Genomic DNA, 25,423 nt, shown 5'->3' with positions numbered 1-25,423 from the left:
TTTCCATTAAAACACAGATCAGCTGACCTGATTACTCTTAACCAAGTTTCGTCTTACTTACTTGTGGTACCAGTTCCTGAAACTCCAACTTGTAGAATAACCTGGAGGAAAAACTCCAATACAGTTAGAAGCATTTAGTTGAGTATTTGTGCTTTGAGTGGCCTCTTAACCAAGCCATACCTGCTCCCCATATCTCTTTGCTTAGCCTGCAGGTTATGAGATACGTCTAAAAGACAACCATTCCAAATAGTCGTATACTTCTTTGAAAAGAGAATAGTCAATGCCTGGCATAATGTGTGTGGGGAAAAACAATGTCTTCTCTAACTTCTTCAAACATTCTAGCATTATTGGGGACATATTTAGCAAACAGCATTTTACAAAATTACACATGATAACCATTTGGACCTGCAGCTTTTCCACTGTGTCATCTTAAATTTTTATGAGCCACAGTGGTTTTCCTAGTCCCTCTATAAGCAGAGCTGCAAGCTGCAGCATTTCTGATTTATCAGGAACTATATTAATGTGGGCTTTCACTTTATTACACTTTGCTATGTGTATATGGACAATGTATATTATTCCTTAAATATACTGTATTAGTTATTACTTTATGTTCATTACATCTGATCCCACGTGTGATTTTAATCTCATTTTATTTCACTCTTCCTTTTGTATGTCTTTCCTGAGTTAAAATCTTATTAGCCTTTTCTCCATGATACTAATAAGACTAGCATGACTTAAAGATTAATTGCTCCATTTCTCCTGTAGAAGATTAAATTCTGTTTGTAGTGACATTATTTATATACCGTATTATTAGGTGAGTTTGAATATTTGTTATCAGTCTTGGATATCTCAGCAACTAATTCTGATGTTCTTCTAGTTTTCACTTTATTTTTATGAGAGACATATGAAAATATTTGTCACCTTAAATATGCTTTCAACCCTTTCCAAAGTAATGCTTCAGATACAGTAATTCTGGAGTTACACTGATCTGTTTCAGAAGAAACTGATTTAATGCAGCCAAACATCCCTTAAAATTAGAGGAGTTAATTGCTAACAATTGAGTTGTGTCAATACAGCATAGTGATTATTTGCAAGATTTAAGATAAAATATAAAAGGATCATTAGAACTGGAGACTCAAAATTGGCACTGTGTTGGTGTGTGTAACATCTCTGAATTGAAGTAAGTAGGTTTGACAATGGGGTGATATGAGAAACATTGACTTGGGTTCTCCTCATTTTTCCTCCTGCATCTGAAATGCATTTTCCATCTTTTTTCATATACTGGATGCTTTGAGGATCTCTGAATTAATTTCCCATTCAAGTAAGTTCAATGCATGCCAAAATGGATTAAGAAATGAGAATGACTTAGATAATCCAAAAGTTTTCTGTTTTTCCATTAAAGTGGTTCTCTATTGACATTACAGTACAGGAAATTGAGAGACTGAAGTATAGAGTGGTTCCATAACTGGTCCAGGTAATATCAGGGTGGAGTTTCTATTCTTTTGATTCATGTAAGATTTCTCTAGATACTTTAGCTTCCTCTCATATTCCACAAGGAAATGCTCCTGGCTCATTACAACCCTATGTTGTTTTGGAAAACAGATCAATAAATGACACTGTAAGTATAGCAAAGAACTGCGTAAAAAGAACCCAAATGCTGAGGGGTTAAATTCTGGAAAACTGAAAGATAGATGAATGAGTTGGTAGAGATAGCATTAACTTTTTAAATGGAAAGACAGAAGGAAAAATAAAGAGGAAAGTTCAGATAAGGTAGGTAAAAATAGTAGAAATAATGTATGAGGGATTAGTAACAACACTGAAAGGTGCATTTGAAGGTAACAAAACGTTTAATGTGCAAGTAGGATCACATCATGTCACCCATTCCTGTTTGCAGTAATGGTGAATGGGCTTAGTGGTGCTATCGAGGATTGTGAATTATGGGAACTATCATATGCTAACAATCATATTCCTGTGAGAGGAAGAATTATAGAAAAGGGAGACTGAGTAACAATGGGGCTTTGGTATAGGAAGAATTGAAAGTAAATGCTGGAAAATTAGATGACATAGAGAGGCAGAGACTACAAATTACACCTGGCTTGGCCCTAAAAATGGTAGAGAAGTTTAAATATCTGGGGCCAGGTATAACCAAAGAGGAATTTATGAAGTGAAAATAGCAAAGAGAGTAATGGTTGCATGGAAGAAACGGCCCAACCAGGAAGATGCCTAAACAAGTCTCACTAATTTCACTAGCCCCAGCTCTTCCGAGAATGGAACAATATAAACAATGACCACACCAGAAAAGATTGTCTTTCAGACCCGAGACTCAGAGAGAGAAACCTTGAACCTGTGTTCATCTGTTTATTCATTGGCAACAGTAATGGAGTATTAGGAATGCCTTAAAATGGGAATCATAGTATAGTAGAGAATAGTAGAGATAGTTCAGTATTGTTATGAATTATAGTTCCTTGTTAATTTTTCTAGTGTTTAATAACATTTTTTTCCTGCATGTTTGAAAGTTTTCTGCAGTTTTGAATCACTCAGAATTTATTTTCACTTTAGCTTTTTTTTTACTTTTGTTTTGAGCTTTTTATTCTATTTTACCACCATGTTCTTTAACTTTTAATGATGCCATCTTGGCATTTTTCTGCAGGCAGCTCCATTTTCTGTATTTTGAATCATAATATGTTGGCCATGATTAGCAAGGCATGGAAACCAGAAGTCATTTTTGTGTTGAAGCTGGTGTATTGAAGCCAGTGCTCCATGTGTGTAATGTCTCCAAGTTTGTAAAAATGTTTTCAAAGCCTTTTTGCAGGTAGCTTTCTTTTGTACCTCTTGTATTTAGATCTTTTTGGTTTGATTCTAGCCATAGCATTTTGATCGTGCTTTGACACATGCTAGTTTGTCTCCGTGGTTTTGGCCCTTGGTAGTTCTTGTGATTTATGTTTTCATTTCCTGGGGCCTCATGTATAAATGGTGCGTACACACAAAAATGTTGCGTAAGAACGTTTCCACGTTGAAATCACGATGTATAAAACCTAAACTGGGCGTAAAGCCACGCACATTTCCACGGTAGCTCATACCCTGTCGTACGCAAGTTCTCCGCTCAGTTTTTCAGACTGGCGGCACCCAGCATCAAAGCAGTGATACTGTTCCTGTATGGTTTCCCTTTCTTTTTTAGATCCACATCCCTGACGCAGCTTTATAAGTACACTGAAATTAATCGCATATTGTTTATTAGTTTAATGCATCTAATTGTATTTAACCTGTAACAATATAATGGTCCACAGAATAGTCAAACTATTCCAAATACCATAACTGCTTTAGCATTGTTACTCTCACTGTACCTTCTTCTTCTTCTTTCAGCTGCTCCCGTTAGGGGTTGCCACATCAGATCATCTTTTTCCATATTACTCTCACTGCACCACTCGGAGTATTTATATCACTATATCGGAGTGTGAATCACAGCTGTACAGCAGCTGATCGGAAAGAGAATTATCGGTATACAGCATCAAGCACACGCTGCCTCAGCCATTCGCTATTTGAACTGCTCTCATCCGACAAACGCTTCAGAGTCTTTCCTGCACTGACCTCGCAGTTCACAAACAGTTTCATCCCAAGAACTCTAAACGTACTCCATCAGTCCATCAAGTGCTCCTTGTAGAACTGTTTGTGCTTATAAATACAATTACCTCACTGTAAACTTGTGATACAGTTATAATATTGCACAACCTAAGCCACTATATAAAGTGTGTATTTACATATGATGACGATATCATTTTTAAGATGAAATGCAGCAAAATATGTTTATTATATTATACAGATAAAAATTTAATTACATGGTGCCGCAGCGCTAGCGAGGAGCTGGAGCTTCGTTCACGGATTGTTCCTGCCTCATGCTGTGGCTGGCACGACACTGGAAGGATAGATGAATAGAATAATTAAACATGTACTATGAAGATATTTCAATGTTCCTTAAAAGTTTTGAAGAATCGGCGTTCTAAGCTTACAGATGGCTTAACGTCTATTACAGAGCTGATTGTGTGGCAATTGGGTATTTGGGGAAAGAAAAGTAAGGACAGGAATTGGAAGTTAGTATGTTTGAAAGAGACAGTACTTCTGTAATAAAGTATTTCATCGAAGGTCGCGCATGGCGCAGCAAGCATCTTGCATGAGACATGAACAATGACTGCGCCATCATGTTCCCATGTTTAATAACATGCATTAACTCCTATCATCATGAAAATTATATCACATATACTTCTCAGTATTTTAATTATTCAGAGAGCTGTAATATTACGAATGTAATGGATTCTGTGTCCTGTTGGAGGAAGAGAAAGCCTGGAAGCACGTAGTAATTCACGCACATAGAAGATCAAATACAAAACAAAGCATTTAATGTGCTACTTTAGTTATGATGGGATTTGAGAAACTAGTAAATTAAACGATTTTAAGATGAAGTTTATGATGTTCTACTTTAATGACAAAATAAACTACGTGATTAAAGTGGAAATTTTGAGATTAAAGTTGACATTTCGTACTTTTTTCACACTGTGTGCCTTTTTTTTTCTCTGTACCCTAAGCTTTCATATGATACTCAGACGGTGGGCTACGACTCGCCTTTACACGCCGACTTTGATATCTGACAACTTCTTTTTTATTTCGGGCACTGTGCGACTTTCTGAACTTGAGCTTTCGAGTTTCTCTGACACTCTATGTCACTCGATCAACTTCCTTTTGCTGTTTATACCACTGTTTAAACCAACAAATAGTACTTTTTCCTTGCCTCCACTTGGTATTCGCTGAAATTCTTCTATTTTCCTTCATACTTTTGCCATTGTCTTTTCACAGAAGGCTGAGCTTAAGGGCTATTTATATTGATTTGCATATTCAAAGAGGCATAATTCTGTGAGGAGTTGGGGCGGGACAGCAGGTGCGTGCACGTGCGTTAATTTTCACTCTGACCGGGATTTATGTAGCGGAAGAACGTGGAAGCTGGCGTTCGCACAGATTTATGCATCTGGATTTTTTTGTGCGTAAGCACATTTTCGCTTTTGTGCTTACATCATGATATACAGTAGTGCGAATTCTACGCACAGCATTATGCATGAGGCCCCTGAACTTTAGCAGTTCTAAGTGCTGTCACCAACTCTTCCTGTGGCAGTACAAGCATGCTGATCATTACAATAATAATATTAATGTTTTTATGCTCTGTATTTTTTCACGTCAAATTGATCTGAAGTAATGAAGTGTCACTCTAAACTGCAGATAATAATTCATCCCGATGTTAAAATCCACAACAAATTTTTGTGACAATATTCCTACATTTCATGCCCATATGTACTGTATGACAAAAATGCATACTCCAGCTCGAACAGAATAAAAGGAGTCAAGCCAGCTCTTGAAACATACTGTAGCTAATACACAAACAGCACTCGGTATAATGGTAAAAGACAGCTTTCCACTTTACACAAAATGTACATGATTGGTTTTGCCAAATGAACAGTTGTGTTCTCGTTTGAAGACTTCTAAGGATTCATCATAAGCAAATCTGCAATGGCATAGCATGGAACTTTTTTTTTCAATGTACTCCATTCCAGTAAAATAACATAAAATCACTAACATTAATATTATAAATATCAGTATTGAATCATTCAGTTGGCATCCAACAAAGTGCAAAGGTTCCCCTACTACATATAACTTCATTGCACTCCAGCCAAAACATAGACTTTATTTTTTATTGTATTTGAGTAAATACATTATAGGGTAGGGTTTTTATGAAAATCAGTAGCTATGATAACATTTTTATGGAAATGGCAGTTAAACATACAGTACATTCATTTTAATTTAAACCTTAGCTGTACTGTAAAATTTTTTCAGTGTTATTAAAAGAACTTTTATTTGCATGGCACTTTCAAGCTCACGTTTATTGTCATCTATCAAATCCAAAAAGAAATCTTGTTCGTAAAAGTCTTGAATATGAAAATATATATATAATGCATGTGGAAATTTTGATGTGAAGTTCAGCTGCCTTTATTCTTGGATCTCTTCTGCTGACAATTACTTGCTATATCTATTGCTAGTATATATTCTGGAGAAAAGTTTTACCATTCATAGATTCATTTTCTGAACCTGTCTTTTAAAACAGAGATTATTATAAAAGATTTGGCTCATGCTAAGAACCAACCTTGGACAGGGTACCATCTCTCATGTTTGGTTATACACACTCCTTCATGTGCCTTGCGACAAACTGATGACCCTCCCAATGCTTGTTCTTGTCTTGTGCCCAATACTGCTGCGGAAGCATTATTGCTTTAAAAAAGTATATTTAAAATATTTACATACTCTCAATTTACATACTCAAACTTATTCTTAGTGGCCATAATTGTAATACAAAATGTAAGCCATCCATCATTTTGTTAATCTGTTTGGTCCAATATTGAAAAAACTTGAATCTATAATTTTAAAAGTGCACTGACTAATGCTATGGCTTTAGATCTTGAGGGGCATGGGTTTAATTCAGTGTCCAGTAAATGTCTGTATGTGTTAGCCACAAGAATGCATTTTCCAGGAGTTCCAATTCCTTCCACATTATGTTCATTAGTATGTCTAAATTTTCCCAGAATAAGTGTGCGTATGCCCTGTGATGGACCATCTAGGTTTGATTCATCCCTTGCAAATGATGCTGCCAAGATAGGCTCCAGCTCCACATAACCTTCAATTGAATTATGCAGGTTCAGTAATGAAGGAAAAACTCCCACAAACCTATGAGGAATATCACAATGGAATAGCATTTAAACAAAGGACTCTGAAACAGCGGAGTGAGCTTCACTAAGCACTTCATCAATGTGCTTCAAAACCTCTAAACCTCTGTTACTAGATATTTTACAACTCTAATTACAGATATCTTTATATCACCACATGCATAAAGATATCTTTTAAGTGATTTACAGATATATTTTAATTACTTTTTCTTATAGATATCTTTAAATGAATTACAAATATTTTAAATCCACTTATAGAGATCTCTAAATGATAATCTGCCTTACCGTACATAATGACCTACTAAATTAAGTGATTAGAAGACATGAGCAGGTTTAAAAGAATGAGAAAGTGATTTTTTCACAATGAATTTCATATTTAATGCTTTACTTGAATCATTCCACACAAGAGAGAGATTTTACTTCAGACTGGCAGAATCTTCTGCCAACCTGGAAGGGCATTTTAAATATATAGCACATGACATAATAACTCAAGCTGGAAAAAAGAAAGTTACAAACATTTTTGGAAATGGTAGTGTGGGTACACCTCTTGATTTTTTGGAGGTTTTTGAATATAAGATCAGGGGCCTCATAACGCCATGCATACAATTCACACTAAAACATGGTGTACGGACAAAAGCAAAAATGTTTGTACGCATAAAATATCCAGATGCATGAATCTATGCGTATGTCAACTTCCACGTTCTTCCGCTCCATAAATCCCGGTCAGCGTGCGCCTGCTGCCCCACCCCAACTCCTCCCAGAATTACACCTCTTTGAATATGCAAATCAAAATAAATAGCCATTAAGCTCAGCGTTCTGTGAAAAGGCAATGCCAAAAGCACAGGGGAAAATAGACTAATTTCAGTGAATACCAAGTGGAGAAAAGGAAAAATGTTTTATTTGTTGGTTTAAACAATGGCATAAACAAGAAAAGGAAGCTGATCGAGTGGCATAGAGAGTCGGAGAAACTCGAAAGCGCAAGTTCACAAAGTCGCACATTGCCCGAAATAAAAAAGAAGTGGTCAGATATCAAAGTCGCCGTGAAAAGGCGAGTTGTAGCTCATTTTTTGAGTGTCATATGAAAGCTTATTAGAGTACAGAGAAAAGAAAAAAAATAGGCACACAGTGGGATAAAAAGCTCGAAAAGTCAACTTTAATCTCGAGATTTCCACTTTAATCACGTAGTTTATTTTGTCATTAAAGTAGAACTTCATAAACTTCATCTTAAAATCGTTTAATTTACTAGTTTCTCAAATCCCATCGTAACTAAAATAGCACGTTGAATGCTTTGTATTGTATGTGTTCTTCGATGTGCTCTATGTGGGTGAATCACTATGTGCTTCTTAAATGGGCTTTCTCTTCCTCTGACAGGCCACAGGATCCATCATATTCATGATATTACAGATCTCTGAATAATTTAAATGCTGAGATGTATACTTGATATCATTTTCATAATGATAGGAATTAAAGCATGTATTAAAAATGGAAACATGGTGGCGCAGTGATAGTTACGAGCTGGCGCCTCGTCCAGAGATTGTTCCTGCCTTCCGCAAGATGCTTGCTGCGCCGTGTGCGAACTTCGAAGAAATAACTTATCGCAGCAGTACTGTCTCTTTCAAACATACTAACCCACAATTCCTGTCCTTCCTTTTCTTTCTCCAAGTACCCAATCACCACACAATCAGCTCTGTAATAGATGTTAAGCCATCTGTAAGCCTAGAACTCAGATTCTTCAAAACTTTTAAGGAACATTGAAATATCTTTGTAGTACATGTTTAATTATTCTATCCATCTATCCTTCCAGTATCGTGCCAGCCCCAGCAAGAATACAGCATGAGGCAGGAACAATCCCTGAACGGGCGCCAGCTCCATGCTAGCACTGCGACACCATGTCCTCACATGTTTTTAATTGTTTCAATTGTATAATGTAATAAACACATTTTGTTGCATTTCATCTTAAAAATTATATCGTCATCATATTTAAATATGCGCTTTATAAATTGGTGCATATTGTGCTATATTATAACTGCATCGCAAGTTTACAGTGAGGTAATTGTACTAATAAGTACAAACAGTTCTACAAGGAGCACTTGATGGACTGATTGATTGCGTTTATAGTTCTTGGGATGAAACTGTTTCTGAACCACGAGGTCAGTACAGTAAAGGCTCTGAAGCGTTTGCCATATGAGAGCAGTTCAAATAAGCAGCATGGCTGAGGCAGCTTGTGCTTGATGCTGTATACCGATAATTCTCTTTCCAATCAGCTGCTGTAGAGCTGTGATTCCACACTCAGATACAGTGATATAAATACTCTGAGTGGTGCAGTGAGAGTAATATGGAAAAAGATGATCCGATGTGGCAAACCGTGGCAATCCGATGTGGCAACAGGAGCAGCTGAAAGAAGAAGAAGAAGGTGCAGTGAGAGTAACAACGCTAAAGCAGCTATGGTATTTGGAATAGATTGGCCATTCTGTAGACCATTATATTGTTACAGGTTAATTACCATCAGATGCCTTAAACTAATAAACAATATGTGGTTAATTTCAGTGTATATGATAAAGCCGCGTCAGGGATGTAGATCTAAAAAAGAAAGGGTAACCACACAGGAACAGTAGAACTGCTTGACGCTGGGTGCCGCCAGTTTGCAAAACAGAGTGGAGAACTTGCATACACCAAGCATTTAGCTGGCATGAAAATGTGTGTGGTTTTATACATCACGATTTGAGCTTTGAAACGGGAGTACGCAACACTTTTGTGCATACGCACCATTTATACATGAGGCCCCTGCTGATTTGGCACACTGTCATCTTCAGACAGAACCCTGTTAAAGAGGTACCATTGAACCCCACTCAGAGAATGATGTCACTACTAAAGCCAACTTACGTCCCTTGAACCAACTTCCTCTAATCAGGTCACAGTCATAGCAGCTGCTGTGCACTCTGCCTTTTCTTTATTCCTTATAAAAAAAAACACCTAGCTAGTTCTTCTGGCACTTTCTTGGTGCCACACCAGAAAAATGCAGACTTCCTGTCAATCCACCGGGATTGCTGGTCATCTCTTTTACAAGTCCCCCCTGATTATATTCAGTTCAATTCATTTTATTTTTGCATACAGCACAGGAGGATATGCTTTCGGGCAAGCATTACAATTGCATTCCTGGCTTTCCCTCTATATTTAGATTGGTGTATGGAGTAAGTTCTTATTTTTGCAACTTGTAGCCTGCTGTATCCTTCTAATGTTTGTGCCATATACAGTAACTACCACTTCTTCTTGAAAATCCTTTGCCACACCTATAGGTTGTATTGTACAGTACATTGTATCATGGTATATGTGGATCAAGAATATGGTTCCTTAAAACAGGCATGAAAGAGTGAAAAATTTACTGGGAGATGAAATTCAAAATAATAACAAAAATAAAGAAATCTAAATCCTACAAGGGGGCTCTGCCCCCTGCTCGTTTCACTCGCCTACCCCCGGCGTTGGGTATCCAGAAATACATGTTTTTTTTCTTTGGAATTGTTTCTATTTCATTATTTGCACTTGTACTTTAAAGCTTCATTAAAAACAATTGTTTTTGGAGACACACTGTGACAATGCCCATAAGTGAATATTGTTTCTGTTTCTCTAATAAATAATCTGACCTTTTGTAATGTTTGTCCCAGTGATTTATCGATTGTCATTGCAAATGCTATTGTGACGGTAAACTGTAAACATTTTAATATGAATGGCATGTCACGATCTCCTGTGGTGTGTAATGTTTTTTGCGGAATATATATATATATATTACCTTTCTTTTTTGCCTGTTAAAATTTGCATCGCCTCTCCGTGATCATCAATATATACCTGACCGAACTGTGTATTGTTTGAAATTTAAGTTGTTGTTGCTTTAACTGTTCCAGGACTACAGATTCTCATAGCGTATGGTCCATTATTGTGTAAATGCACGTTTTGTGCATTGAATGATGTAAATGCGAAAAGACTTTGTTGTTTACTCTTTGCCTTTAATTTTTCTGACCTCGATTTGTCCTGCTATTTTTTCAATTACTCCTGGCTCTGATGATTAATCACCTTTTGTTTGCGGTAATGCGATCTTTTCCATCTTTTCCTTGATACTGTAGCGACTGACATGATAAAATGTCACAAAAGTTTTACTTGAACAATCGCCGACTTCCTAACCCCAAAGACAACCTTCTAGCACCCTATCCAACGCCCCCCCTTACCGCATCAATCAACACCCCGCTATCAGTCTTCCGTGCCAAAAGCTATTCTCACGGTAAACTGTAAACATTTTACTACGAATGGCATATGACGATCTCCTTTGGTGTGTAATGTTATTCGCAGAATATATACATCACCTTTCTTTTTGCCTGTTAAAATTTGCATCGCTTCTCCGAGATCATCAATATACACCCGACCGAATTGTGTACTCTTTGAAATTTAACTTGTCGTTCCTGTAACTGTTGTGGGACCACAGATTCTCATAGCATATGGTCGATTATTGTGTAAATCCACGTTTTGTCCATTGAATGATGCGAATGCGAAAAGACTTTGTTGTCTACTCATTTTTTCAGACCTGAATTTGTCCTGGTATTTTTTTAATTACACCTGGTGCTGATGATTAATCACCTTTTGTTTGCGGTAATGCAATCGTTTCTATCTTTTCTTTGATACTATAGCGACTGACATGATAAAGTGTCACAAACGTTTTACTTGAACAATCGCTGACTTCCTAACCCCAAACACAACTTTCTAGCACCCTATACAACTCCCCCCCCCCCCCGCATCAAATCAATACCCCGCTATCAGTCCTCCGTGCTATACTCCGCCTTCCCTCAATCGGACCGAACAGTCACTTAAAACCAAAAAGCCCTCAACCTGGCTGGGACACTACAATACTTTCGAATTTCAGAGCTTTCATATTCTGTACCTTTGTCTGCATGTGTATCGCGCTATCGTTTGTTTGAGCTTTTCGAATTCCACTGCTTGCATAATCTGTTAACTGCCTTTTTTTCTCTCCAATGCATTTGGGTCTCTATTCTCTGCATTGTTCTTATACGCTTTATATGTGCTGAGAGCACATGATTTGTGTGCACTATTTGCTTTTACACGATTGATTTTTTTTCGATCTGTGTGCTCTTATATATTCCGTACTATCTTTGTGGACCTTTGCGGACCCCGTAGTGTGTTACGTTTGAGTCTGGGGTGCAGTGCAGAAGCCTCTTTTCTGTGTGGCTATGTCGTTAGCTATGGGCGCGTTGTTTATCCAGGCGGGCTCGTGTTTGTATATCCGTCAGTCAAGCTCGTTCATTTTGAACCCCGTTTTGAACCTGTGCCTGCTTTGCTTCCACAGTTTCAGATGCGTGTTGTAGGCGCCTGCGTGCATTGATCTTATCCAGGTGGGCTCGTGTGTGTATCATTGAGCTGTATTGTGTTTGAATGTGGTGTAAAGCGTTCAGCGGTTTGTACAATCCCAAGCAGCACATTATTCCTAACTTCACTCCGCAGTAGTGCCACTCACAATATGGCGGTGACGCCTGCTGCTATTTCCGTTAGTTGAGCTGTACGTGCCTGCGCAGTACGTCTCATGGTCCCATCACCGTGTACCTGCGTCCATGCCATCCGGTTTACCATTCTTGGTTAGTAATATGGATCTTGGCATCCTCTTTAATAAAATCCCTGTGTGCGTCCGGGTGTCCGTGTATGTGTGTCTTCTGGTGAAGTGCGCATGCGCGGGGCACGGTGCGATGCGCGATATTACTGTCAGAGAAAGTTACAGGCGTTTTTACGGAAATACAAACCAGTATTACTGCGAGAGGAAATTAAAGGTACACAATACAGTGACGCATATTACAGCCACATACAAGCCAGTATTACTGTCAGAGGAAATTAAAGGCATATTACCGACGCGCATGCCTGTATTACCGCCAGAGAAAATGAAAGGTATATTACGGACGTACAAGCCAGCGGACGTACAAGACAGTATTACTGTTACAGAAAATTAAAGACACACAATACACAGCGGCAGCCCATGAAGAACGGTCAGCTCAGCAAGTAAATATCAACAAAAGAAAGGCTGAAAGAAAGGAAAATACGACCAACAAAAAGAGGTCAAAGTCCCTTGCCATTTAATATAGACTGTTCCTACTAATGTTTATGCACTACTGTTCTAGCGCCCATTATTGTAACGGGCTTAATGACTAGTATCTAATATAAAAACCTACAGGTTACCCGGTCCATTTTCCCACATCATGAAAGCTCCCCATTCCTTTTCCCTCTCTTTAACCACACATGCCACTCTTCCTCCCAGCAGAAGAGGAGTTCTTGTTAATTCCTCTTGTCCCTACTCCAACCATAATGGTAACATGAACAGAGGACATTTTTAAGTGTCATTCTGGGATTGCTCTTGAATAAAAACTCTGAAACATTTCTTTACCAAGGAATGTCCGGTAGAATTTCAGGAGCTGTCCTCCTAGAGCTCCTGCTGCAGGCCCCAAGTGTCTCTTCAGTCCTTAACAGCAACCTACAAAGGCCAAGCAACCCCACATCAGTATCAGTATCAGCAGTTGTTCCAATATTTTTTGATGAATGAAATTACAACACCTGCATACTCATTCAGATCTGATTAGGAGTCTATAAACATGTCCCAGTGTACACAATCAAAGCATTTCTGTACTATATTGGTGTTTCTTTAGTCCAGAACTGTAAAACTTTTCATGATGGCTCCTCACGTTTCAAACTCTGTTGGGAAGATGACAACAGCCGTACTGATAGAAGATCAGACCATTCAAAGTTGAGGTGCAGCAGGGGACGGTAAATGTCTTTTACTGGAGGGTATCAGTAATCTATAGTGTTAACGCCTCTCATAGGACAGACATGCTGGTAACGTTTAGGGAAAAAACTTCTTCATTTTAATTTATTGAACTTCCCAGCAGCAATAAATAATCCCTCAGGATGTAATTGAGTAATAATGTTGTATAGATCATTAACGGAATTTTGTGTGCGTATATGTTGTAGAAAGAAGACACAAACAAATTGTAAAGTGTTTGGACACCACAGGTGACCCTGTTTACAGTAACTGATGGAAAATGTAAAAAAATTAGTAGCACATAAGTTTTGTGGAGCATTCTTACAGATGTAAGTCTTTCATATGGCTGCCTCCAGAGGAACCGGTTATGAGTCCAGGCAGTTGGAAACCGGACATGACATCAATGGTCTTCGGTCATCAATCTTCTGCTCTGCAGAGGGAAGAGAAAAGGAGAGGCATAGTTACAGCACCACCCCGCGATTTGGAGTAGAACTACCATCAAACAAGTCCTAAAGTTGTCCCCCAAGCGCACATGTGTGACAATATAAACATTGGAGCAAAGTATTCAAAGAGTGGCTTTTAGCGTAGTAAATACAGAGTGACTTCCAACAGTCATACTCATGCAGCACCACCAGTATGACTCAACTAAGAATAACTGAACAAAGAGGATAAACAAATTCTGCCTAGGATTTTTCTGTCCGACATGCAGTCGCTAGGTACAAAACTAGATGACATTCAGGCTTTGTTAAACTAGAGACACAATATAGCAAATGTAATAATTCACAGGAATTTAGCCAGGGATTATGAATGTTTTTGGACTACAAAGTAAAACCTAATCCAATCTCAACTGCATTTTGCTTCTAGATCAACATAATTTTTCTATGCCCATTTTGATGCAAACAACAAGCAGCTTACTATTTTATTACCTGCAGCACAACAACATTCATTCTTTGTTTTACTACATGACATAAGAAGGCCTTTTAAATAATGTCATCATCAAAATTCAGGGTGTGTTTTAAAAACCTATAGCAACTAATTAGCTAATGTCTTCAGTGAAATCTTTAATATTTCACTGAGAAAGCCTGTTGTTACTGACTGCTTCAAAAGGACACTGATCACTGTGCCCAAGGAAAGAAAAGTGAACTGTCTAAATGGCTATAGATGAGCGACACTCACTCCAGTTGTGATGAAGTGCTTTGAGGGACTAGTACTGGATTACATTAAACAATATATTCCAGATAGTCATGCTTACCTCCAGTTTGCATATCACCATAACCAGTTCAGGGAGGGTGCCATATCCTTTGTAGTCCATATCAATTTGGCACATATGGATGATAAAAACAGTTATGCCAGAGTCCTGTTTATAGATTACAGCTCACTCTTTAATACCATTTTACCATCAAACCTGATCACCAAACTCCTCAATTTAAAACACTTTACAGCTTCACCCTCTGTGACTGGATTTTGGCATTTTATACCAACATACCTTAGCATGCCCCACTTCCATCTGGCAGAAGGTTTTGGAGCATCAGAACCAGTTTCACAAATTTCCATTTTTTGTTCAACAAAGTGCTAAATCATATGGTACATAAGTAATCAATGTGGTTCTTTGCAGCGATGACAACTATTCCAAAATACCCACCAGTGAGTGGCTTAGTAAGTACCTCTAGCCTTGAAGCCCTTTGTTGGAACTGAAAATTTTGAGCTGCACATGTGCAGACATGAGCAAAGGACTGCCAAGAACACTTCAGTGGCAAAGGGCCACCCCAAGCAACCTCGAAAGCTTCTAGTGGTGATACAGACAAAAATATGGCATGTACTTCAAAAAGAAATATTTTACTTGATAATGAATTGCATTGAGGAGATTAGGCAAAATTGGAAAACATTGAATATGATGACTAATTTTGGTTTGTTATTAACAATACATTAAACACCTCATTTCATTTTTTTGTACAACAGCACTATCTGCTGGCAGATGTGGGCAGTGCCCTGGTTTACCTTAATACAGAGACACCACTGCAGTATTTCTAGTTCTAGACATTTGTCTTTAAGATAGGAATGTGAAAATTAAAGATGGCGCAACCGTAAAATGCAGAAAAAAAGTAATTAGAAGAAAAAAAACAATGTTGCTCAAAGGTCATCACTGCTGTCACACAAATCCAGATACATAGGATCCAATCCTGTCTGTGTACAATTTACTACTCTTGTTACATCCAAGCGAGCTTTCTCAAGGGACTCCCACATCACACAATAATGTGACTGCTAAGTGGATTGTTTGTTTGTAAATTAGCGCAGTGTGAGTGTGCCTTGTAATGGACTGGAGTTCTGGCCATGGCTAATTTCGGCATTGTGGTCAAAGTTACTGAGTAGGTTGCCCACATCCTTGTTAGGAAAGAGATCTGCCCAGAAAATGTAAGGGTGAGTGGTCCCAAACTATAAGATGGCGGAATAAAGAGTGAAAGTGCGTTTCAATATATGAGCAAAGGAGTAAACTGATAAGTTTTCATGCATTAAAATAATATAGAATGATGGAATTAATTTATAAGCTTTTTATGGAGACTGTTGTGAATAAGGAAAATATGAAGTGGCAAGAAGGTCAAGGTTTCAAAAATAAAAAATAACTAAACAAAAACAATATTTACAAATAAGATTAGATGATTCCAGTTATGTGGTCCTTTTGAGTTTCTAGATGTTAAGTTCACATTGAGTGAGAGCAGGTCCAAATGGACATGTTAAATAATAGACTGGCAAGCATGAAACTGTTATTAAAGAGAGGTTCACGTTGATTACCTGGAGTCATGGAGAGGTTGCAACATTGGCCAAAACTAAGACATAATTAATAATTTGTTGACATAACTAAATGTAATTGAAAGCAAACTAAACCTGAACATTACTTTGTTTTGTAAATACAAGTGAGAGAGTCTTTTTACAAGCCTTTCCTGTGTTCTGCCATGTTTTAGAGAAGGAACGTGATGATGTCACAAACAACGCACTTGTTACTAGTAACCCCATCCATCACTGATATACATAATATGGCAACACCCTTTAAAAACTATACACAAAAATGGCGGCAACCCATCAAACAGCAAAAAATTATACAACAATGATGACATGATGGTAATAATAAAATGAATATAGAACACAAATACCAGGAAAATAGTGTACAAATACTGAAAAATTAAATAAATACAAATATTAAGACATTTTCAACACTAGTACCTAACTACATAGATGGGCTAGTCATTTGTTTCTTCAAACTCCATTGAATCAATGTCATGCTTTATATACTGTATGCATCTCACTTTGATTTCTCTTACATGGCCTTTTTTTAGTCTTAACAATTCACATAATGCTACCGTTCATCAGTGCTGAAATTTACAAGCACGATTACATTTAGAACCATGGCTCATATTGTGATTGAATACATGATCTCATTCAAGCCATAATACTGTCTGTGAAGATTGTCTTAACTCAGTGGTTATTATGCATTGTTGTTATTCTAACCATGTGACAAAAAAAGATTGAAGTAAAATAAATTAATTTGTGAAAATGTTCTCAGTAACAGAATTCATAACATCTTTTCATTCATTCATTTATTCTCTGAACCTGCTTACTTCAATGAAGATCGCAATTATGCAAAAGGGGGAATCAGCCTATGATGAGGTTTCTCGTTAAGAGACGCGCATACTCAATGCAGGGTTAATGGGGCTGCAGCCTATAGTGTATGGGAGCCATCCTTGGGTAGGGCACTGTTCCATTTCAGAGCATATTTATTGCACACACATTCACTCACTTACATTGGAAAAATTTTAAATTAGCCTAATGTGCACACCTTCTAGTTGTGAGAGGAAAATCCGAGTTATGTTAGAAAAGCTATACAGAAATGTACAAAATGTCCAACTCCACAGACTCTGTCCCAACTGAGATCTGAACTCAGACACAATCGAATTCTGTTACCAAGTTCCTGAAAGATGTACATTCAAGTATACTAATTTAAAAAAAAACAAAAAAAAAATTACAGGTTGTACTTTTCTTTGTAAAATAACATTTTCACATCTGCTTCATATGTTATGGTACTTTTATTTAGGATGTATTTATGAATCAACACTGTCACATATAAAAAGAAACTACCTTTTGTACCTCACAGTGACCCATATCTATACTAGTTATATCACTATTAGTCAGCACTTTGTTTAATTTTTTTATTTATTCAGCAAAGTCATATCTTACTTAATGATACATAATATTCTTCAAAAATGCCTGTAAGTCAGTTTGCATACTAAATGCTTAAAATTAATGAGAAACCCTTCTCAGAAATGTCTTCTCAGCATCTTAACAAGATAATCATCACTGTCTGACTAAATGCATTAGTTTTTCAAACTGACAGCAATGGATAAACTTTCACTTCTTGTCAGTGGAACCCCCCCAACCCCCCCACCCCTGTAGTGAAGTGTTGCCTTGCCATAATTACCTTATAATATTCAGCTCATTAAATATTCATAAGTAAAAAATTGGGCAAGAATGCATTTTAATGAGAGATGATTAAGATTGTTGTTTTTCTGTTCCTTTAGGTGGCATAGATACTGTATATGGAAAATTAAACCAGAAAAATGCTTAAAAGCAGTTTAGTTAAATAAGTAAAACTATGTGTGTATATATATATATATCATGTAGATAGACAATATAAATGTAATGAATTATTATTATTATATATTACTGGAATACTGGCATGTTTATATTCTGATAATATTAACAAGCTGGCTGTATTCAAATGGAATGCAACTTACAGTAAGTCTGCTATAGTCAATAATTAAATGGTTCAGTGAGATTATTAAGGTGACCTTCTCTCTCTGGATTCTTGAGCTTCATTTAACTCAAAAGGAGAAGCAAAATTAAATAAAAACATACAAATTCATAGGCATGTTAATACTGGGCATGGGTGACCACCACAATGGAAAGAAATGCTTTATTCCTAGACTATATTATATCACCAATTAAAGATATCATTAATGTAATGCCAAGGTTAAGTTGCTCTCCTTCCTAAGTTGTTTGTAGGGAGCTGTTTCATATTTATCTCTTGCTAACAGCCTTCATATCAGTGCTGGTGTCTAAAGCAGTTGATCGACTGAAATGTTTCCATCGTAGGCAGATAACTTAAAAGGCATTTTTTGATATTTAGAAGTGTAAATGTTATTTCAGAGTCTTTAAATGTATTTTGAGAAGTTTTAAAGTAACATCATATTCATTCTGAGATAACTTGAACTTATATCAGAATGACTTCCTGTAAAAAAATCATTGTGCTGAAAATGGTACTGTCTGCCTGTCCTAAAATAGACTGACAAATATTTTATCTTGAAAAATATAAAAAATATCAAATATGAAATGGACTGGAAATTATTTCAAGGCTAATGTGAACCTGGCGAGAGTTTCTTGCTACAGCAATCTCTTTAGTATCACAATATCTGCACTCCAGTTTTGCCAAAACGTAATGCAGAAGAGTATTTAATACTGATTTTGTCAGTTAGGACCTCATTCAATAGAGGGAATACATTTACAAACGAACATGAAACAACTATTGAAAAAGCAAAGGAAAATCAGATTCTACCAGTGCCCGCTTACACGTGAGTGATCAATGCTACTTGTATTGTTGCAGTGCAAAACTGCAGTATTGAGTAGTAGTAAGGATTTAAGAAAAGAAGCAAACACATGAAAAGGTATGAGGCACATTCGTAACCCCATATAATGGAAATAAATGAAACAAAATGATCCTTTTTTACAAAGGTGAAAATGATGTCTTTTAGACGGGAGTCCAATACAGAATTGATTTCAAATGGCAAAATTTTCAGTAATATTGATTATAGCCAGGAAGAAGCAGGTCCCAGTGGACCATTACCAAATGTAAGGTTAGTGGCGGTATAGCTGTCAGTCTTCCATTCCCCACAGGGAGGAAGAGAGAAGGCATTAGAACACAGTGCCAACCCTTGGTTTGGGTGGGTAAATACCATCGTTGTCTTGTGCATCAAAAACAATGTAAGTATTAGCATGTAAGTGAAAAAAAGGGTTAAATTTGTCCTGCTGCTTTCCATACTTTGTGGTTAAGTTATTTACATACAGTATATAATTTTCACAGCCACCGGTAGATGGAGCATTAATGTCAAAAGAGTCCTGTTTGGGGACTTTTTTCATTCCATAAATGGACTTAATATTAATGCAATTCAAATTCTGGTGCTTTTCTGCAAAATTTCAGATAATACGATTTTCAAATAATAGTGCATTGAACTGTGATTGAGTGTAAGCAGGCAAACTCAGTGTTGAAATTACACCTCTTAACATTTTAGTATATAGTTATTTGAAAATGTAGTTTGTAATTTTGAAATACATTTGTGATGTCCCGATATTAAAATAACTGAAATAACATGTCAATCTTAGACCCACTTAATCCAATTTAGGGATGTGGGAACTTCTGCAATGTATTTCTGAATATTTCAGATTTATTTCAAAATACCTTTAAACTGCTCCTTCCTCTTTTAAAAGTAATCTAAACTGTATGGAGTTCATATGTTCACCTCAAATGAGTGGTGGTTTTATCTGGGTAGTTTGCTCCCATATTACAAAGGTGTGTACATAAGGTTAACTGGTAACTGCTCATTGGACGAAGGTGCCATGTGATAGACTGTTGCTCTGTCCACATGGTGTTTCTGTCTAGTGTATTAGGCTCATAAAATGAATGTATAAAGAAAGTTATTTTAAACATCTCATATGTAGTTTAAAAAATATCCAATTAATTTAAATTCATTTAAATTCATTTAAAAATATTCAAAAGTGATACCATGTTTATTTTCTCAAACAGCCAAAGAGATATGATAAAACAGATGGAGAACCCTATTTAAATAATTTAAAAATTACAGAAAGTGATTTCGATATATCTCACAATATGTTTTGAGATTGCCTGACATGCACAAGCAGCTACTTAGAGAGAAATCCCAAAATTAATTTGAGGTATCTTATCATAGGAAGTTTTTCAAAGTATTTCATAGTAATGTCATATATCTAAGTATAAATATAAATGAATATAAAATACTTTTTGATATATTGTGAAACATTTATTAGTGGTTAAAGGTGAATTTGAGGAACATACACTAAAAGAAAAAAGTCTCACCTTCTATAATATGCAAAAATTTGCAGATATGCTAAACAGAAGAAAAATTTATTTTATTCATTGCAACTATTTTTTTTCTGTAAATCATTTAACTATTTATGTATTTACATATATATTTTGCCATATCAACATTTGTCAAACTTTAACAGAATATGATGTAATTTAAGTGAGGGTACATTTTAGTGGGTATTCCATAGCACAATGTAAATATATAGACTTTAAAATGGATTGGGTGAAGTGCAAGTAAAAAATTGCTCATCCCCACATGACTCATTATGACCCATAAGTCATAACAGAAACTACTTATCTGAAAATGTTATACTTTATGTAAACACTGGTACCGTATATTATTATTTATATCAGGGACATGAATAACCTTAAGGCAATATGTTCAGCCAAGTGAAAAGTGTACAGTACTTTGGAAGTAGGAGTGATGGAAAATGTTGCTGCTGTCTAGGGCTTACTATACAACATAAAGATTTCCTTTTCCTTTGGTTCAGTATTATGCTTTTTGTTTAAGGAATGAGAGAACAGTTTATCAGCAACCTTTAAAAGGCCTTTTTACAATAAGGTCTTTGGTTGTGGCTTGATTGTGCTAAAACAGCCATTTTAATAACCGTTGGGACACAGAAGTAGTAATTCATTACAAACCCACTATTTTAAATCTTCCAGATAAATTGTTCTTTATGCTTTCTGCTTTTGCTGATCACCATTTAATCTGCTGCATCTATCTATCTACATATGCATTTATGTAACTAAATTTTGGAACTCCTTTTTTTGCAATAAGATATCACAAGATAGTTTAAAGGACTCTGCTGTACTAAATGTGCTGTATATGGTGCCATGGTATGTCTTTAATTGCTAGTGCATCAGATTGCATTTCATTTCTTATGACCTAACCTAAATGCAGTAGAGTTTCACTTTTACAATATTTGTCCTGTAATAAAAGTTTATTGTATTTCACATTTTTATCATTTTCCCTCTTAGACAGTTTCCAAAACACAGAATACTTAACCATTGATAAATCTGGTTATTTTGGCTGCATTCTTCCTCTGAACTAAACCAATCAGCAATTATTTTTTTCAACATGTATGAGTGTAAATCAAAAAGTAAAAACAATATGAAAATTACATGGTAACTGCAATGGATTGAAGCTGACACAATACAACATGTTCACAATACCTTATGGGTAGTTTGAACATGCACAGCACAGAGCTCTGCCGTTGGTCTAGTTAAAAACCAAGTTCAAATTAACTGTGAGATTGTACCATTGTTGAATAATGTGCTATAGTGAGAGTTCTTTGGACTGATGGAGTGAAACCTGTTAAAATTCACTAAAAGATGTTGGTTGTTAAGTGAAAACAGCATGACTAAATGAAAATTTTATGAATGGGTAGAAGAGTTTAAAGCAGGAATAATAAGTGTAATTGATGCTTGATTTGATCGTTCATCAACATCGTGCACACAAGCCCACATTGACATGGTGAATGCTTTCATCAGAGAAGACTGATGGGTTACATTATCTCCTGTTGCTGAAGATTTTAATATCAACTAGGAACCTGCTTATGCCACAGTGCTTGATGACTTTGGGTATCTTTAAGTTTGCATAAGATGGGTTCCCAAACAGTTTACTGATCTGCACAAGCCAAAATCCTTTGATGAATATTTGTGCTTACTTTGTTACATCATTGCTGCCAGTAATTAGGCAATTTCAGTACATGTGGACAATGTACAGATTTGAGCTAGAATATCCATCCATCCATCCATTTTCCAACCCGCTGAATCCGAACACAGGGTCATGGGGGTCTGCTGGAGCCAATCCCAGCCAACACAGGGCACAAGGCAGGTACCAATCCCGGGCAGGGTGCCAACCCACCGCAGGACACACACAAACACACCCACACACCAAGCACACACTAGGGCCAATTTAGAATCGCCAATCCACCTAACCTGCACGTCTTTGGACTGTGGGAGGAAACCCACGCAGACACGGGGAGAACATGCAAACTCCACGCAGGGAGGACCCGGGAAGCGAACCCGGGTCCCCAGGTCTCCCAACTGCGAGGCAGCAGCGCTACCCACTGCGCCACCGTGCTGCCCCAGCTAGAATATCTTTTGCACATATCAAGTAAGATTATATTTTACTGAGAGCTGACTTCCATTCGTTATCTTCACACCTAACTGAAAGGTCCTGTTTCCAGTGATGTCTAAAATTATCTAGTGGTGTATTCTTTTGAAAGCACTGATTTAGTTTGGATCTGTTAGAATATTTTATCTTATTATTTTCACAGTTAGAAAGTATAAATATATACTGAATAGTAAGGTTGAGAGAGAGAACCTCTTTCCTGCTGTGTACCATTAAGTATGGGTGATTACATGAGTGTACCCTGCTGATGGGCTGGCTTTGTGTCCTCCATTGATTCCTATCTCTAAATTGATGCCAAGGAGATGTACAAATCCACAATGAATAAAGTGAACTTGGAACATGGATGGACAAATGACTTTGTGTGAATTTTTGGGAAGACAATTAATTTACATACATATATACATAATAATTGAGTCATGGAGAGCTGGAGCTTATCCAGTCCATTTCAAGGCACCCAAAGTTTCTCACACTGGGGCTAGGTTCCAGTTAACCAACCACACATGTCTTTGGGAATGTGATAGGAAAACCAGAGTACTAGGAGGAAAACCCAAACAGACATGGGGACAACATCAAGCTCCACAGAGGCAACCACCAGACACACGTTTGGAACACAAGATGTTAGAAACTTGTATGACTAATTACTAAAAACCGTATAAGTTCATCATTTATTTATTTAATCTTATTTGGTTATGTGAAGTCATTAAAAGTCCCTAAGCACATTTAAAAAATGAAGGAGGCAAGTTGGATTTCATTTTATGTACAGAAGCTCATTCTGTTAAAAAAGTCCTTTTTGAAATATACCATACTACTTTAATTTTAATTGCATTGGAAATCTTAAATTCCCACCCACTTCTACTTTTTCTTAACCGACATAATAAATTAAATGGTGCTTTTCTTTTACTAAAGCTTAAGTCCTTCCTTCTTTTGCAATGATAATGACAAGAGATTCACAAAATAGGTAACTGTGTATTGTCTAGCATTTGTAATATTTGTTGAAAAAAGAGAATGTTTAACATGTAAATACTTTACGATTATGGTGAAATATCATTGTTCATCTTTCAATGGTGGGCATGATATTTTGAAGTACAGGATTTGATTATTGTGTACTGTGACTGCATAGATAATGAAATTTAAAGTAAATACTTCCAGTTAATGTGAAGTAGTTGCAGTATGCAAGACCTTATTGTTGCAAAGTGGTCAAGGCCCAGTAAAGCAAAACCCTGCCCAGAAGAAGTTGAAGGTTTCAGCTTCACATGCAGTTTTCTCCTTTCCGCAGCGACTCCAAGCCTGCAAGCTGTGACCTGGGGGAGACAGGTGAGACGGAGGGCAGAGGGGAGGAGGAGGAGGAGGAGGAGGAGGAGGCAGGAACAGGCCAGCAAACACCAGATGGCGGGGGCCCGACGCTGATTGGAGTGGAGAGCGCAGGTGGCCGGGGTGCGCCCATCACGGCGGGGCAGAAAGCCAGCCTTCATCACACGGCCTCTCCCATGAGGGTACAGAGGAACAAAGGAGCCAGCTCCTGCTCACACTCATCCACATCTGACTATGAGCTCTCGCTTGACCTCAAAAACAAACAGGTAGGGAATCGGCACCTAGGAATCTTGAAGACTTAATAGCATTAGGAACAGAAGGTGTCAAGAGCCTCCAGGATTTTGGAGAAGCAGGGCAGAGGAGGCACTATAGGCTTCAAATGGAAAATGCACAAATAGATGGACAATATGTAACTGCTTTTAGATGCTGAAGTACACTGTTTTGCATGTGCATTTAGTTTCAGATGCAAATCACTTGATTCTGTTTGTGCCATCTAGAAACTGCATGGCTTTGTTGCTGCTATTTTTAGATGTAGAGCTGGTGAAGCTGTTGTAGTCTAGTGCTTCTTGATGTTTAAAGTTTACTTTTGTTAAATTATGGTTTTCCATTTTCTCACCTTTTTAAAGGTAGATGGCCAGGATGAATGTGGTAGGTAGCAAGGAATAATTCTGCTTCAGGACCCGATGTACCATTATATACAGTGTGGGGTCAGACACCATTGAGTATTCATCATGATGTGCAGCTCTAATTGTTCGTCAGTTTATCTTCTTGGGTAAAGCATGTGTTGTTTGTTATTATGTGTCCATGTTACACCTGATAATGGGCAAGTGATGACTGAAAAATACCAAACGCTACAAAAATGACATTTTGGAGTTGTGTAGTATTTCACATATGAATGCCAAATAAAATGCTTTAATTATATCAATGTGTTTAATAGAAAATTGCAAAGCTCCTTTCAGAATTTGTTAAATTATAATGTGTTTAACAACAAAAACTGAAACACATTTGATATTTTGGGCATAACATAATATTTTTAAGCTCTTTAATGCTTAGTTGGGCTACAAAGGTTATACAATGTTATGTTACCCTGCATTTATATAATATTTAAAATGCAATGAAATATTGTAAACAAGTGACTTCATCATCCTTGGTGTAACTCCTCTGAAGCATTTTTTTGTAGTGCCTATACTATTTATTTTAGGTACTCATTTATTTTTCCCTTGCTTTATGTAATTGGCCTT

General features: G+C 37.0%; 1 protein-coding gene across 13 annotated transcripts in view; it reads left to right on the top strand.

The window, feature by feature from the left end:
• The window catches only part of LOC114654314 (IQ motif and SEC7 domain-containing protein 3-like), a 782,842-nt gene that overhangs the window by 297,265 nt on the left and 460,154 nt on the right, over window positions 1–25,423 (top strand). For 12 of the 13 annotated variants that reach the window (XM_051930709.1, XM_051930707.1, XM_051930705.1 and 9 more), the window contains exon 3: window positions 24,148–24,448. The exons of the other annotated variant lie outside the window; for it this stretch is intronic. In XM_051930709.1, the coding sequence (XP_051786669.1) occupies window positions 24,148–24,448 (301 nt within the window). The remainder of the gene's footprint in view (window positions 1–24,147; window positions 24,449–25,423) is intronic. 13 annotated transcript variants of the gene reach the window in all.

This window comes from Erpetoichthys calabaricus, chromosome 1 (genome assembly GCF_900747795.2).
Source record: "Erpetoichthys calabaricus chromosome 1, fErpCal1.3, whole genome shotgun sequence".
NCBI lineage: Eukaryota > Metazoa > Chordata > Cladistia > Polypteriformes > Polypteridae > Erpetoichthys > Erpetoichthys calabaricus.
The sequence above is the reverse complement of the archived record's forward strand: the minus strand, read 5'-3'. Positions and strand labels throughout refer to the sequence as shown.